The sequence below is a fragment of the Choloepus didactylus genome, chromosome 13 (genome assembly GCF_015220235.1).
Source record: "Choloepus didactylus isolate mChoDid1 chromosome 13, mChoDid1.pri, whole genome shotgun sequence".
Classification (NCBI taxonomy): domain Eukaryota; kingdom Metazoa; phylum Chordata; class Mammalia; order Pilosa; family Megalonychidae; genus Choloepus; species Choloepus didactylus.
This window is the reverse complement of record NC_051319.1, coordinates 84,189,543-84,206,031: the sequence shown is the minus strand read 5'-3', so window position 1 is coordinate 84,206,031 and position 16,489 is coordinate 84,189,543. Positions and strand designations below refer to the sequence as shown.

The window sequence follows — 16,489 nt, the reverse complement described above, 5'->3', positions numbered from 1 at the left end:
CAGCGTGAGCAAAGGTAAGGTATGGAGCAGCATGGCACATTGGGGGCTTATCTACAAATGGATTATTTAGATGATGACGCCCGGACTTGCAGGTGATACAGTTATTGGATGAGATATCTGATGGTCTTGGAAGGGGTAGGTGTATTTTTGCACATGGGAGGGGCATTAATTGTTGAGGGCAAAGGGCAAATTGTGGTGGATTATCTGCAAAGATGGTCACCAACAATTCCTCTTACCCTGTATTCACATGCTGTTTCACCCGTGGAGAGATGGGGTCTACTGTACACAAATGCTCACAGCAGCATTAGTCATAATAGACAAGAAGGGGAAGCAACTCAAGTGTCCATCAGTAGATGAAGAGATGAAACAAATCTGGTATATTCATACAATGGAATATATTTGGTCAGGAAAAGGAATGAGGTTCTCATACATGCTATAACATGGGTGAACCTTGAAGACATTATGCTAACATTTTTGTAATAGACACGAAAGGACAAATATTATATGATTTCATTTATGAGAAATAATTAGAATAAGCAAATTTATAGAGTCAGAAACTAGAATACAGGTTACCAGGGGCCATAGTGGAGGTAGGGAATGAGAAGTTAATGCTTAATTAGTACAGAATTTCTGCTGGGGTGATGGAAAAGTTTTGGTAATGGATGGCAGTGATAGTGGCATAACATTTTGAATGTAATTAACACCACTGAATTAAAAAATTTTTTAAACATAGACCTGTGCAGCATAATGAACCCTATATTTAATATTATAATCGTAATAATTTTGGCTTCATCAATTGTAACAAAGGTACCACTGTAATGCAAAGTGTTAATAATAAGGAAAACCGTGTTTCGGGGGGCGGGGTATGTGGGAACTCCTTTTGGGAGTGATATAAAAGTTCTAAAGTTGATTACGGAAATGGTTGTACAACTGTGAATATACTAAAAATTGCTGAATTGTACAATTTATATGGGTGAATTGTATAGTACATGAATTATATTTCAATAAAGCTGTTTAAAAAAAGAGGGCGCCTCTTCAGCCACCATTTTAAATCCAACTCCATACAACGGGGCTTGGTCTGCACGCAGCAACCCCCTGCTGACAACTCTGCCACCGTGCAAGACATAAATGAGTACAGCAACATAGAGGAATTCGCACAGGGATCCAGGACTAACACAAAGCAAGAATCAGCAGGAAGACGGTAAAATGTTTATTGGAGGCTTGAGCTGGGGTACAAGCAAGAAAGATCTATTTCTCTCAATTTGGAGAGGCTGTAGGCTGCACAATTAAAACAGATCCAGTCACTGGAAGATCAAGAGGAGTTGAATTTGTGCTTTTCAAAGATGCCGCTAGTGTTGATAAGGTTTTGGAACTGAAAGAACCCAAATCGGATGGCAAATTGATAGACCCAAAAGGGCAAAGGCTTTAAAAGGAAAAGAACCTCCCCCCCAAAAAGGTTTTGTGGGTGGTTTGAGCCCAGATACTTCTGAAGAGCAAATAAAAGAATATTTTAGAGCACTTGGACAGATCAAAAATATCGAACTTTCCAAAGATACGAACAGAAATGAAAGAAGAGGATTTCGTTTTATCACATATACAGATGAAGAGCCAGTAAAGAAATTATTAGAAAGCAGCTATCATCAAATTTGTTCTGGGAAGTACGAAATCAAAGTTGCAGAACCCAAAGAGGTATATAGGCAGCAACAATAGAAAGGTAGAAGAGGAGCTGCAGCTGCTGGATGAGGTGGTACTAGGGGTCGAGGACGAGGTCAGGACCAAAACTGGAACCAAGGATTTAGTGACTATTATGATCAAGGATACGGAAATTACAATAGTGCCTATGGTGGTGATTAGAACCCTAATGGCTATGGCGGATATGATAATACTGGGGGTAACTATGGGAACTATGGATATGGATAGGAATGTGCAGTGACCACAGAGCACATATGACAAGGCATTCTGAGGGGGTGGCAATCACCAAAACAATTACCAGCCATACTAAAGGAGGACCTTGGAGAAAAGAGGAGGAAATGCAAAGTAACCCATCTTGCAGGACAATGTTGAAGACTGGTCTTTTGTTGACCTAAGATAATTATTTTGTAAAAGACTTCCTAGTGTACAAGATACAACTGTTCAACTGTATATAGCTGCCAATTAGTTTTCTTTGTTTTTACTTTGTCCTTTGCTGTCTGTGTTCTGCCTTGGTGTGGATTTATGTTTATACAAATTTTATTTATATGATTTCATGTTAAATCTCAAATAAATCCTTATGAGGGGAGGGGAAAAAAAAAAAAGAGGGTTGGGGGAGATGGAGTCTATTTCCCCTTTTGTTGAATTTGGCCAGGCCTTGTGACTTGCTTTGGACAACAGAATATGTGGAAGTGATATTGTGCCAGTTCTGGGTCTAGCCATTAAAAACCTGGCAGCTTTCACTCTTACCCTCTTGGAAGCCAGCTGCCATGTAAAGAAGCTCAGGCTCAGCTATCCAGTGACGAGAGACAGTGTGTAGAGGGAGGCTACACGGAGGCAAACCAAGAACCTAACTCATAGAGTGAGGCCATTTTGGACATTCCAGCCAAAGTCAGACCGGCAGCCGAATATAAGCCACATGAATGACCCCAGGTGAGATTATATGAAGCAGAAGAACCTCCCAGCCAACTCACAGAATTGTGAGAAATAATACATCATTGTTATTTTAAGCAGCTGAGTTTTGAGGTGATATGATATATACAATAGATAACAAACACAACCTCCCTGAACCTCAGATTTCACCTCTGTAACATGGGACTGGTGCCAGCCACCTTGCAGGGTCATTATGAAGATTACATGAGGCTAATGCTAGGCACTATGCTCAAGAAACACTAGTTGTTACAGTTATTATTAACCAACCACTCCAGAAGATCCCTGAAATAATCTGTAGGTGCACTCTCAGGGATGCCTCTTTCCCATAAGAGAATGCTCCCAGTCATATGGTTTCCAAAAGGCTGGTTTCCTGAGAAAAAATAAAGGATTTTTTGTTTGTTTGTTACAATTTCTGAAAAATGAACCCTGAACCACAGAGGGCCAGAGAGGATTCTCCTTAGATTAGCCATCTACTCACCTATCCACCTATTCATCACATCTTTATTAAGCCCTTACTATTTACCAAACACCAGTTAAGAACAGTTAAAGAAGACCATCCCTTTGAAAAAGAAACAATTTCTGCCAGTGTAGCCATTAACAGAATGGACACACTTGAACTTCAGCCAAGAGATGGTACCTGTGGTAGTAGATAAATCTAAATCATCCAGCAGAGGAGAAAAAGCTTAAGACCAATTTCTATAGAGAGCTTAGAGACATGTCTGCAGAACACAGGCCCCAAGAATGGTTCTGATGGGGATTCCAGAAGCAATACAAAGAACAATGAAAGAAATGGGTCTCCGAAGTGTTCATCCCTTGGTGAGCCTACACCCTTCAAAGGGTGACATTCACAGAACCTGGATCCCTGGTGAGAGAAAAACTTGACCAACTGATGGTTAAAAATTCCCAAGTTGATAACAGAGAAAGAAATCCCTGGCATATCCTTAGGAAAGAATGTTAAACAGTTTTCAGTTGCATTTGTGAAATTATGATTACTTGATAACATTGAAGAAAAAAAAGTCTTTTAATCCTAAGAATTAAGAAATTATTTCTTCTCACAAAGGCTGACATCAATACTTAAATTACACCAAAGGCAAGAAAGAGGACCAAATCCATGGGCATTTTCTGCATGAGGGACAAAGTCTACTGAGCCTAGGAAGCACTTATTCCAGACAAGTTCAATAAAGTTCCAAACTCACTGAGTATTAGTTGGAGAGTCAGTATAAATGAGACAACCTGGAAATCGACAAAAAAGACCATGAAGGATTTGGCTGGAAGACAAAATACCAGGCAGGCATTAGCTGAGTGTAGTGGATGACCCAAATGCTGGGCTGACTTTTTGTCTTTATTCAAATGTAACACAGTAGAATGCACAAATCATAAGTATACAACTTGAAGAATGTCTATACCCAGATTAAGACATAGAATATTTCCCAGGAGGCTCCCTTGTGCCCTTCCCAATCAATAATGAATCCCACCCAATGCCCTGCCACCCCCCACCCCCCATAACTAGAAGGAACCACTATTTCGATCTCTATCTCCATAGATTAACTTTGCATATTCTTAAATTTCATGTAAATGAATCATACAGTTTGTGGTCTTGTATCTCTCTGCATCCTTTCACTTATTACTGGGTTATGCTGTTTTGAAACAGAAAACCCAGCAGTGGAGATTTATTTTTAGGAAATCCCCCCTCATGTCACAGACCTGAATTTCAACTATTCTGATTACACCAGTTATACTTCCTGCACTATTCCAAGCATATGTCACAAAAACTGAGACAAGAAAACTGAACCTTGGATTATGAAAGTTTTCCTCTGAGATCAATTAGACCTTTTAAAGGTATTCCAATACTCTGTTCAATCTTAACAGAGCCTCTGTTTTGAGACTATAAAAGTATAATCTTTCCCATACTGAGTGTGAAATTCCTCTTAGAACATATTTTTCTTCAATGGTATCTACCCATTCTAAAGAATACTCAAATCCTAGAATAAGGTAAGCCATCAATTCTGCTATTACTTTTGATTAATAAGGAATTAAACCATATGGAAATCTCTTAGAAGTGGTCTAAGGCCCTAAATTCAGATGAATATGGATCAGCTCAGAAAAGGGGGTAAAGGGGGTGGAGGGGGAGAGAGACAAGGGTACAGCAATAAATTATAAATACAGATTCTTGGGCCAAACTGTCAGGATTCTAATCTAAGATCTACCATTTCTAGCTGGGTGACCTGGGGCACCCTGTGCCTTAATAACCTTTCTGCAAAATGGGAATAACCTCATAGGGTTGTTGCAAGGATTAAATGTTAAAATATATAAAGCTCTTAGGAAATCACTTGGCACAAAATAAGCACTTGGTAAGAATTAGCTCTTTTAAACTGACAAAGCTATGCATGGAAAAAAAAAAATAGACTGGGAATATGGGGGAAAAACTAACCCTACATAAACTATGGACAATAGTTAATAGTACTACTTTAATAATCTTTCATGAACTGTAACAAATGTAACTACTGTTAAAAAAAAAAAACAGTAGAATTACAAAAAAAAGTGCTATCATCAATTGTAACAAATTTTCCTCACCAGTTCAAGTGTTGGTGGTGGGGAGGTGTATGGGAATCCACTATTTTATACATGATTGTTCTGTAAACCCACAACTTCTCTAACAAAAATTAAAAAACAAAACAAAGTGCTGTAAGGGAGTGCTTCTCTGCAAACCAAAGGGTTATAAAATAGTTACTAAGACATCTAGCACAGTGCTTCTCAAAATGTTTTATTTCCAATCCTCCACAGATGGACACTTTTGTACAAAGCAAGATTACATGCTTTGATGTCACAGCATTGTCAAATTGCTCTAGAAGTTCCTAAATGCTTATTCTTACTTTTCCTGTATTGATATCATCATGGTCTGTTAAACAGTTCATGAACTGGTGACTGTCTGCAGACTGAACTTTGAGTAGCACTGCTCTAGCACACAACAGGGAGTCAGAAGACTACTTAAAACTCAACTAGCAGGTTAAATAGAATTATGAAAACATATTAATAAAGAAAGCCAACCCTATTAGCAGAGGCAGGAGGATGACTTGAAGGTCAACAACCTGAGAGACAAAATAAACCCAACAGGCTAAACCTGAAAAACAAAACTGGCAACTGGTACTTTCCCCAACCAGTGCTCTAGGGGTGGCCCTCAGGAGACCTGTTGGCCAGAAAGTCATCAGCCCCAGAAGGGGCAAAAGGCATGAAGAAAGTAGACAGAGCTTTAAGGATGCCAACTGTGACCCACAAAAGCCAAACAGAGTTTCTTCTCTACCAAAGAAAACATTTTCTTTGGTGACATGAGACTGCACATATGCACAGTCACATATACACATACACACACACACCTCCTTCACAGTACCTGTAGTTTTAGGAGGCTCCTGAGGTCCGCCCTGCCAGCCGTACTGTGGGTATCCTTGGTAAGGGTACCCCTGAGGAGGTGGATAGGGTTCACCCGCAGGCCCTGGAGGGTAGGACCCAGGCCCCATTGGTGGTTGTGGGTAAGGTGGGTATGGGGCCGTCGGACCAGGGCCCGAATATGGTGGAGGGTTTCCTGGGTTCATCAGGGGCTGCAGACTGTACCTAAGAGGCAAATAGAACAAAAATTATTTGCATTTAACCTGTTGAAAACATTAAGAAAAAAAATCTTCCAACCTGTGAGATCATTTACAAAAAACCTTAAAGATGGCTCAAACTTCTTGCAAATTCCTAGCTTTTCCCATTTTCTATCCCCATCTCCCCATCACATTTGGCAATTATCTCAATTATCTATTTCTGTCTCTCCTACTAGACCAAAGGCTCTGACAGAAGGAAATGTGTCGTTCTGAATCACCACCATGTCCCTAGAGCCTAGCATAGTGCCTGGAATAAGGCAGACGCCTCAGTAAATGTGCTGAATAACAGGACATTGTTTTGCTTTTTAAATTCTCTGAAATATCCACAATTGTGACTGGATAGATCCAACAAGAAGGAAGAAAGTCTAACAGCATTAACTATGAGTCAGAATACTAGAAGCTGTCCCAGTAACAGAAGCCCTCCAATATACAGGGCTGAGCCACAGTGGGGACTTCTAATAAGCAGCACTGCCAGCAGTGATTGACCAAAGCCTATAACCACTGTTGCCACCCTGGGCACTGGGGTGCTCTGATTGTTCTCCTCAGACCTGCTGCTCCCACAACAAGCAATGTGCTCAGTCATCACTGGACAGAGAGCAGGGCTCTTTACAGAGGATGCTGAGCATCTCCTCTGATCATCCAGGCTCCCAGCACTCTGGAGGGGACTCACCAGGAACCACTTGTGTCTACAGGTGACGGTCCACAGTGGTTTGCTTCTGTGAGGGAGGCCATTGCTCCCCTGCCCTCAAGCTTGTTAACATTCTCTGGACTGGGCTTGAAACTTCTCAAGGGCTAGCATCTTTGCTCCTGTTTCTAATCATCCCTGTAAACCTGACAGTGCCTGGCACAGTGACTTCCAAATTAAAAGCAAAGAAACAATTACTAGGAAATGCAAAGAATATGCTCTTTGGATGATTAATTTAGTCAACATTATGACATCTGTCATACTGTTGTTGCTTTGTAGTATTCCACTTCTCCTGTATTGACATTTTACCTATATGAATTTCTATCTCCACCTAAATACTAATTTCATAGAGAAAAGTCTCATACTCAGAATTTCATCACTTGACAATTCTTTTTCATAACACACAGTCAATAAATTCATAAATGACTCTATATGAAGAAGAGAATAGTCATGAAGTAGAGTTCTCTAGAAAATCTGGATTAAAATAACAACAGTGAACTTCGCTGGCTGCTCATACAACATCTATATCCCCACTTCCTAATAATCCATCCTTTCTTCCTGCAGTTCATGTGCTACAAGGGAAGCTCCCCACCCCAGGTCCAGGGTAAGCCCGGTCTGATCTAAGCCAATCCAGGTCACCCTCACCCCCTTTTCTCCAAGACTGGTTCAGGAGTCCAAGAATACACCAGTCACAAATGGCCTCCCTTAGTCACTGAGATTGGTTCCAAATTGGCTCAGTCAACTCAGAGCTCAGGGGTCTCCTAACATACACCTAACCTTTCCTTCCCCATAACACAGACACATACGAAGTCTAGGAAGGACATAAACACAGAATTGTTGATAGCCAATTTGTAGCCCCAAGAGGGAACCAATTTTAAGATGAAGTGCCCACTGAATCATATACTTGAAAATGGTTAAAATGGGAAGTTTTGTTGTACATATGTTACAACAATTAAAAAAAATGAAGCAGGCATTGAAGGAAGACAGAGAAGAAAGAGGGAAAGAAATGGGATTCCTATGAGTTTATAACAGCCCAGAAGTCAAAATCTGAAAACTAGCCTACTCCAAATTACCTCTATAAACTTTCTATGTTGGGAAAGTAAGCTAATGAACCCTTACCTTATAAGTGACATTCAACCAAACATACATTTATGCAGTGCTGACTTTGTACCTGCCAGGGTGCTTTGTAGGGTATAGGGATGAAAATGGTTTAAATCCTTTCCTCAGGAAACTGGTTTAAGAAATGAACAAAGGGATACTGATATTTAGAAAGATGGTAAACCAACTGCTGGGTAGGAGTAGGGGTTTAAACCCAGTAGTTGGAGGAAAGGGTGGGAAGAGAGTCCCTTGATAGAGGTAATTATAAATAGAAACTTTATAATATGGAATCAGGATGGCTTGAGGGCCTCCATTTTGACCACATCTGCATTCTGTCCCCCATTTTAGAGACTTTCATATTTTCCCAGGACCTGAGAGGGTAAGACTAGAATTCTTTTCCTTCTTGGATCTCTGACCTATGCCAAGGCATTGCATCCTGACCAGGGACTAGCCTTTCCCCTTACCCTAATGCAAAGGCTCATGGTGACTAACACTGCAATCACCACATGAATTTGGATTTTCCATGAAATAAATGCTTGCCACTTCTGTGTTTCCTCCCTTCTACCAGGAAGGCTGTGGAAAATGTGTGGGCTCTGGTTAACACAGTAATCAGTCTCATTAACCCCTCTACGGCCATTCCACTATTTGTCTTTTTTATAACACTGAAAGAGAACACTGCTCTCATAAGTACTCCATCCTGAAATTCAGGGGCAGGGATGGGGGATGGGGGTGTCCTCTGGACTGAACTAACTGTGTCAAAACTGTCGTTTAACATCCTCAATCCAACAAGACCCTGTAGCAGTGACCATTCTCCATCTAGCAGGGTCTGAGCCTATACTTCTCTGCAGACATTGTTCTTCCAAGAACATTGAGGAGGGAAAAAGAATATGTAGAACCACTACAACTTCAGACCTCAATGTATCATGACTTTTCTTGATCCATCAGTTTGCATCTATTTCTCATTATCCCAAGGAATTCTTTCCCTGAGGAACCTCAAAACTCTCTCCCAAGTGTGTGTATGTGTGTGTGTATGTCCTCCCCCTTTTCCCTCAATCACATTTTCTTCTCATTTTTAGTGTGTACCTTTTTCCCTTGCCTGAGGAATCACTTAATGTCTAGGGGGTAAAAATCACATGTATTATTCTAGTCACAGAGGCACTTAGAAAGAGCATAAAGCACACAGATGCTCCAGCTGCCATGACCCTCTCCTCCCTGTGTATCCTAGAAAATCATCTTAGAGGGATAAAAATCTGGATTGACTTTCAGTTTTCTCAAAGCAGGAAAGATATCCCAGTAAGAGAACAGCAAAAATCACAGAAAGAACATCTGTGCTAAGATCAAAGATCCTAGAGCTGGCAAATAAAAAGCAGGACTTCACCCAGTGGAAATCAGTTGTTCCCAAGTTGGTACAGAAGCAAACCAAAGTAAACTCATACACTGGAACTATTAGTCAAGACTTTAAATCAACTGTCTTAATTATGTTCAATGAGCTAAAGGAATCCATATACAAAGAACTAAAGGAAATTATAAAAACGTCTGAACAAAATAAAGAGATGGAAATTATAAAAAGGAATCTGGAATTCTGGTGCTATAAAGTACAGTAATTGAAATGAGAAACTCATTAAATGGATCCAACAGCAGATATGAACAGGAAGAATGGATAAGTGAACATGAAGTCAACTGATACTATCCAGTGTGAGAAGCAGAAAAAAAAAAAAAATGAAGAAAAATGAATACAACCTGTATGACCTGTGAAAAACCATCAAGCATACCAATATACACACCACTGGAGTCCCAGAAGGACAAGAGAGAGAAAGGGGCAGTAAAAGTATTTGAAGAAATAATGGCCCCAAATTTCCCAACTCTGATGAAAGATATGTATATACATCCAGGAAGCTCAATGAATTCCAAGCAGGCTAGACTCTTGGAGATCTACACCAAGATACCTTAAAGCAAAATTGTCAAAATCCAGAGAGGATTTTGAAAGCAACAAGAAGCGACTTGTTACAAACAAGGGATCCCAGATAAGACTAATGGTATATTTCTTATTAGAAACTATGGAGGCCAGAGACAGTGGGATGTCATATTTAATTAAAGTCCTTAAAGGAAAAAAAGTGTCAACCAAGAATTCTTATATCTGGCAAAATTATCTTTCAAGTGAAGAGAAAGATAGGGCCTAGCTGGAGGAGAAGGCAAAAGAGATGTGAGCACGTTTTAATGCTACCAGTGACTCCCTATTACCATTTATTCAAAAACAAAATGAACAAAATCCCCGGACTTCTTACTATTCAGGGCTCTCCAAAGTTTGGCTCTAACCAGCTTTATTTTCTAAAGTTCTCCCACCACAACTCTGTGCTGCAGCCAAACAGGTTCATCACTGTTTCCCAATCAAGCTGCGTAATTCACCCCTCCATTTACTGGTATATGTGGCTTCCTAAAAGACCTCTCACTTCCCCCTGGTAAAACCCGACCCATCCTGTATGGCACACCTCTGACTCTTGGAATCTCCCTTGACTCTCCATCATGAGAATCCCCAGAATTCATTGTCTGTTCCACTCTTATATCCCTCATTATCTTCTGTATCTAAGTTATTTGGGTATTTCTCTTATGCTCCTCCTTGACTGTAAATTCCTTGAGGGCATGGATTGTACTTACTTAGAACTTCGTGAGCCCTTTTTACATAGTAAGAGTTCAAGAATGTGAATAAGTAAATGAATGAATGAAAGCATCAATGAAAAAAACTTATCTTTCAAAAATAAAGGAGAAATTACATTTACAGATAAATTACATTTACATAAAAGACATTTACAGATAAACAAAAGCTGAAAGAATTCATTACTAAAAGACCTGCCCTACAAGAAATGCTAATGGAGTCCTTCAGGCCGAAATAAAAGGACACTAGATAGTAACACAAAGTCCTAAGAAGAAATAAATAACACTGAAAAAAGTAACTACATAGGTAAAGGTAAGTATATACATAAAATCCTGTATTATTTTGGTTTGTATCTGTTTTTTTCACCTCTTATGTGACTTAACAGGCAAATGTATAAAATTAAACTCCTATAACTCAACAACAAAAAGACAATCCCACTTCACACCCACTGGGATAGCTATTATTAAAAAAAAAAATGAAAATAACAAGTGTTGGTGAAGATGCGGAAAAATAGGAAAACTTGTACATTGTTGATGGGAATTTTTATGATGCAGTGACTATGTAAAACAGTTTGGTGGTTCCTCAGAAAGTTAAACACAGAATTACCATATAACACAACAATTCCACTCCCAAGATATACAGCCAAAAGAACTCAAAGCAGGGACTTGGACAGATATTTGTACATCAAGGTTCATCAAATTCGCCAAAAGGTGGAAACAATCCAAGCATCTACCAACAGATGGAGAGACAAAATGTGGTATATCCATACAATGGATCTACTGCAATGAGGTCTTCTGTAGTATTTCCATGGACCACTTTCCCAAAGAATAGTTTCTGCTCTTCTCATTGTATGATTAAATCACTGTATGGTTGAATATTGAGCCGTAAAAAGAAATGAAGTGCTAATCCATGCTACAACATGGACGGACCTTGAAGACATTATGTTAAGTGAAATAAGCCAGACAAATATTTATGATTTCTCATATGAAATACTTAGAATAAGCAAATTCATAGATACAGAAAGCAGAATAGTGGTTACCAGGGGTGGGGGAAGAGAGGGAATGTGGAGTTTTTGCTAAATGAGTATGAGTTTTGGTTTGAGATTATGAAAATAGCCTGGAAACAGATAGTGGCTAAAGTTGCACAGTATTGTCAAAATACTTAATGGCAAAGAATTATCCACTTAAAATGGTCAAACTGATTTTTATGTTAAATATATTTTACCACAATTAAAAAATATTAAAAAAAAAAAAAAAAAAACGTGAGCAGAAAATGTGACACTAAGACAAATCAAAGCTCCAAAAGGGACAGCTAAAACAGTGCAGCAGCCAAGATCCATTAAGGGACTATACTGCAAACACTGCTAGCCTACGATACCATCCAAGACATGCTCAAAGTCACAGGATTAGCAGTCATTCAACCATACAGTGATTCAATCATACAATGAGAAGAACAGAAACTATTCTTTGGGAAAGTGGTCCATGGAAATACTACAGAAGACCTCATTGCAGTTAGAGATGCGGGAAAGAACAATAATTTTCAAAGCTATTATTTGCAATTACAGGATAACTGGTCACCTGACATAATCCCCGTAGGCAGTACAGTGGAGAATTTTTCTCTGGAAAGACGGAACAATCCCAATAGAAAAAACAAAACTACACAAACTAATACGTGAGTGGCGTCAAAGAAATGACTTCAGTCAACCCAAAGTAAAGCCCAGAGTTGTCAAGGCCTCTCCATGTACAGAGAACTTCTAATTGACTTTTTATTGCCTCATATATAAATGAGTGGACTGACAAGGACTGTCAGACTTTTGAGGACTGCCTCCAGAACAAAAAAAACAGGCCAAAATATAAAACATGGAAAAGAAAAAACAGCTCAGAAGTAACAAAGGCAAAGCAAGTGGGAAAAATTAAAAACAAAAACCTAGAAGATAATGGAGCCATGAAACAAAAAGCAGATGCTAAAAAAAGGAAGAGAACAATCAGTAGTTATTGGAAATTAAAAATATGATAGTAAAAATACTCTAAAATTACCCACAAATGTCACTCCATCAGCCAAAGTGAGAAATAAATGAGAAATTGGAGAGAGGTGAGGAGTATTACAATAGTGGCACTCACTCCACAAGGAAAGACACACAACTAGTGGGAAATACATGTTTTCCCAGCTGATTTCTCTCTCTTGGTTAGGAGAGTGATGTCAAGAGATGTGATGAGATCCTGAGACCTCTAACACCTACTTATCTGTATCGTAAAGGAAGAAAGATGGTACTTTACTTCTCTGACCCTTCTCATTTGGCTAACAGAGGAAGAAGACATCTGTTGAGCAACTACTATGTGCTATGAGTTCTTCCTTTATTTTCTCATGTAATCCTTTCAAAAACCCCAGGAAATTAGTATTACTATGGCCATCTCATGAATAAGAAACAGAAACTTAGATAAAATTTTATTTTTTTGGTCCACCTATCTATATATAGATAAACAGATACACAAATAAATTAAAATTTTAGTAAAAAGGTTAGAGATAAAGTAAATCTCCCGGAAAATAGAGAACACAAACACACAAAAGAAAAATGAAATGAGGAAAGACTGCCCCCTGCTTCCACCCCCAAAATCAGAGGCTTCATCCAGGAGATCCATGTCCAATTTAAGGAGTTTCAGGGTAGGGGCAGGAGAGAAAATAGTGAGAAAGAAATAATCCAAAGAAATACCCCATAACTGAAAGTTTTAGCTTCCCAACTGAAAAGCTCATCCCAAAGAATAAAACGACCCACAACAAAAAAACTCTTGTGAAATTTCACAACACCAAGCAAAGCAAAGATTACTAAAGCAAAGATTACTTAAAAGCTTGCAGACAGGAAAAAGCACCGGTTACAGAAATGTTCAGAAACTTCAACATCAACACTTGAAACCTGACATCATAGAACAATATCTTCAAAATTCTGAGGGAAAGATTTTTAACCTTTATCAGCCCAACTGTTGATCAAGTATGAGAATAAAATAAAGACATCTTAAAAGATGAAAGGGCTCCAACAATAAGGGAAGAAAATTCCCAAGATGAAGGAGAAGAGAAGAAGAAGGGAAATGCCAGACTGACAGCTTCACAGCAGCCTGAGAACAAAAACCCCAGACTGGACAAGATCAGGAGCTCTAAAAGAGAATAATGCAGGGTATTACCTGATACCCCTGACAGGTGGAAAGTAGAATTACGAGAGGTTCTACAACTTGATGGGAGAGTCTGCAGGAAATGGTGATAGGTACACAAAGAACTATGCAAACAAACAAACAAAAAATAATTAGGGAGTACATAAGAAAGGTATTATAATCACAGTATACTATTAAATGACTCAGCTGTGAATCACAAAAGTTAGGTTGGTCTAACCAAAAAATATGACTATATGAGGAGGATTAGGGAAGACAGGGATATAAGGTAGAAGGTTGAAAGGGAGCTAAATCCTCATTTTCCATAGCAAGAAGTCAATAAATAATGTCTAAGAAGCAGGCATATAATCATATTATTCAGAAATATGGAGAAAAATGAAACCACTAAAAGCATGGAAATGCTTCTGGGGTATAGGAATAGGAAAAGGTGTCAAGGTTGTATCAATGAATTCAAATAAAAATAAAATTCAAATAAAACAATCTAAGCAAATGGGAAAAAACGGCAATTATTAACTCCGGTGAACACAAAAACATGTACAAGAAAGGAAATGTAATCATAGTACACAACTTGGCTCAGCAGTAAATAATTTTATTAAGTCATGATATAAAAGTATTGAAAACAAAAAAAATGATCAAACTATATTGGGGGAATTGGAAGAAGAAGTGGTGCTATAAAAGTGCTACATCTCAAAGCAGTAGCTAATAAACTGATGACTCAAGAAACAGCAGCTGCAGTATATTATTTGGAATTATGAAGGTAAATAGCTTAAGACATGGCTAGAAAAACTGACTGTGGTTGCCTATGAGAACTGTCCTGGAGTAAAGAAGTTTGGGTCAGGGAACAACTGTTTTTCTTGAAGCACCATTTGACTTTTTAAATTACAGACATGTATTCCTTAAATAAAAATAAGTTAATTTTAATATGGCATCACACTACTTACTCTGCTTATTCATTAATTATACAGTGACCCATGGATTAACATGGAATGAGGGGAGTGTCAATTTGAAAAACAAAGAAAATTTCCACAAATCATGTGATGGGCATAACTTTTTATTCAGTGCTTTGGTAGTACAATATTAGATACAAATGGATTCCTAGCAGTAGACTATAATACTCTGGAGTTAAACAAACATGAGTTTAAATTCTCTTGTGGGTGATGGGTATAGGGAGATTCACTATAATATTCTCATTAACACTGTGTGTTTCAAATTTCCATGGTTAAAAAAAAATACATAAAAAATTCTCAGCTCTGTTATTTAGCTGTATGACAAGAAAGCTGCTCTATCTCTCCACACCACAGTTTCTTCAGGTCAAGTCATTATGGATGTTTTTAACAACCTGTCTCACCTCTTTCATGCAGGAAAGATGTGTGTGACAGAGGCAAAAAGAAAATTCCCAGTTCTAAACAGTGAGGAAGCTCTTGGGAGTCCTTTAGAAACAGCCCCAGGAGAAAGCTGGGACAGGTACCTGCTATGAATATGCTGAGGGTTGACATTCCTGAGAGGTGATAAGGAGTCAGAGAAGGTAGCAATGCATAAGAAAAATGTGAAAGACCTTTCCTGAGTGCAACCTGGGGGCTACAGCCAGCCAGTCTGGAGTCATTAGCTAAGGCCAAGAATGGAAAGATGAGGTAGGGGTTGATGATGAGGGGAAAGGATATCAAAGTGGTCCCTGAAGCAGACCACCAAAGCTAAGTTTCAGACTTTCCTAGAAGCCATTTTATCTAAAATTTCCCTCTAACTGCTACCCCATCTTTCTTTGGGTTGGTTTGGAGGAATTGCCAGATATCATAAAGGGCCAGAATCAGCCAGATCTACAAATGTCAGAGCTGAAATGTCACTCATCTCTAAGACTGTAAGAGCCTGAACAGTCTGGTGTGATCCAGGGCTGGTTACACATGCTGTGTTTCCCTTAAATTAACTGGAAAAATGAAAATCAAACCAATGTTCCATTTGCAAGCTAACAAATTACAAAGTAGCAAAGGTTTTTTCTGTTTGTTTTTTAACCATCACACCCCATGTTGGCCAAGGTGTGATAAAAGGGGATCAATGGTAAGTGGAACTGTATATTGAAATCACCTTTGTAAAGAGAACTCTTATAAATGTTAATTTCCTTTAGCCCAATAATTCTACATCCAGATATTTATAAGGAGAAAAATCATTGGTATTATTTATAATGCCTCCAACCAAAAAAAAAAAGAAAAAAAGAAAAAAAGAAAAAGTAAAAGGAAGGAGGAAGAAACACCTACAAAAAATCACTGCTTCATTAACTTCCAACGACAGCAATACAATTCAGACTTTATCTAGAATTAGGACATCCTCTACAAGTTAAGGGCACATTTCTCCACTCTTGTAGAGGGTTGGTCCATTTCTACCCTCACTTCTGTTGTCTGAAGTTCAGAGGTTCCCAGGCCATCCTCACTTTTAACCAAGTGGCTACAAATTGAGGGGTTCCTCCCACCCCCTCAGGTTCAATAATTTGCTAGAAAGACTCAGGAAAGTGCTATACTTACAATTAGATATAATATGGGGAAAAGTATGCAAATAAGTGACACATATGGTGAGGTCCTCTCCACTTGGAGTCAGAGCACATCACCCTGCTGGCATATCAATGCATATTATCATCATG

At 38.8% G+C, this 16,489-nt stretch overlaps 1 protein-coding gene across 3 annotated transcripts in view; it reads right to left on the bottom strand.

Annotated features, from left to right (window-relative positions):
- Positions 1 to 16,489, bottom strand: part of CYSTM1 (cysteine rich transmembrane module containing 1) — a 103,061-nt gene that overhangs the window by 59,803 nt on the left and 26,769 nt on the right. For all 3 annotated transcript variants that reach the window (XM_037802171.1, XM_037802169.1, XM_037802170.1), the window contains exon 2: positions 6,011 to 6,231. In XM_037802171.1, the coding sequence (XP_037658099.1) occupies positions 6,011 to 6,212 (202 nt within the window). In that variant the 5' untranslated portion in view covers positions 6,213 to 6,231. The remainder of the gene's footprint in view (positions 1 to 6,010; positions 6,232 to 16,489) is intronic.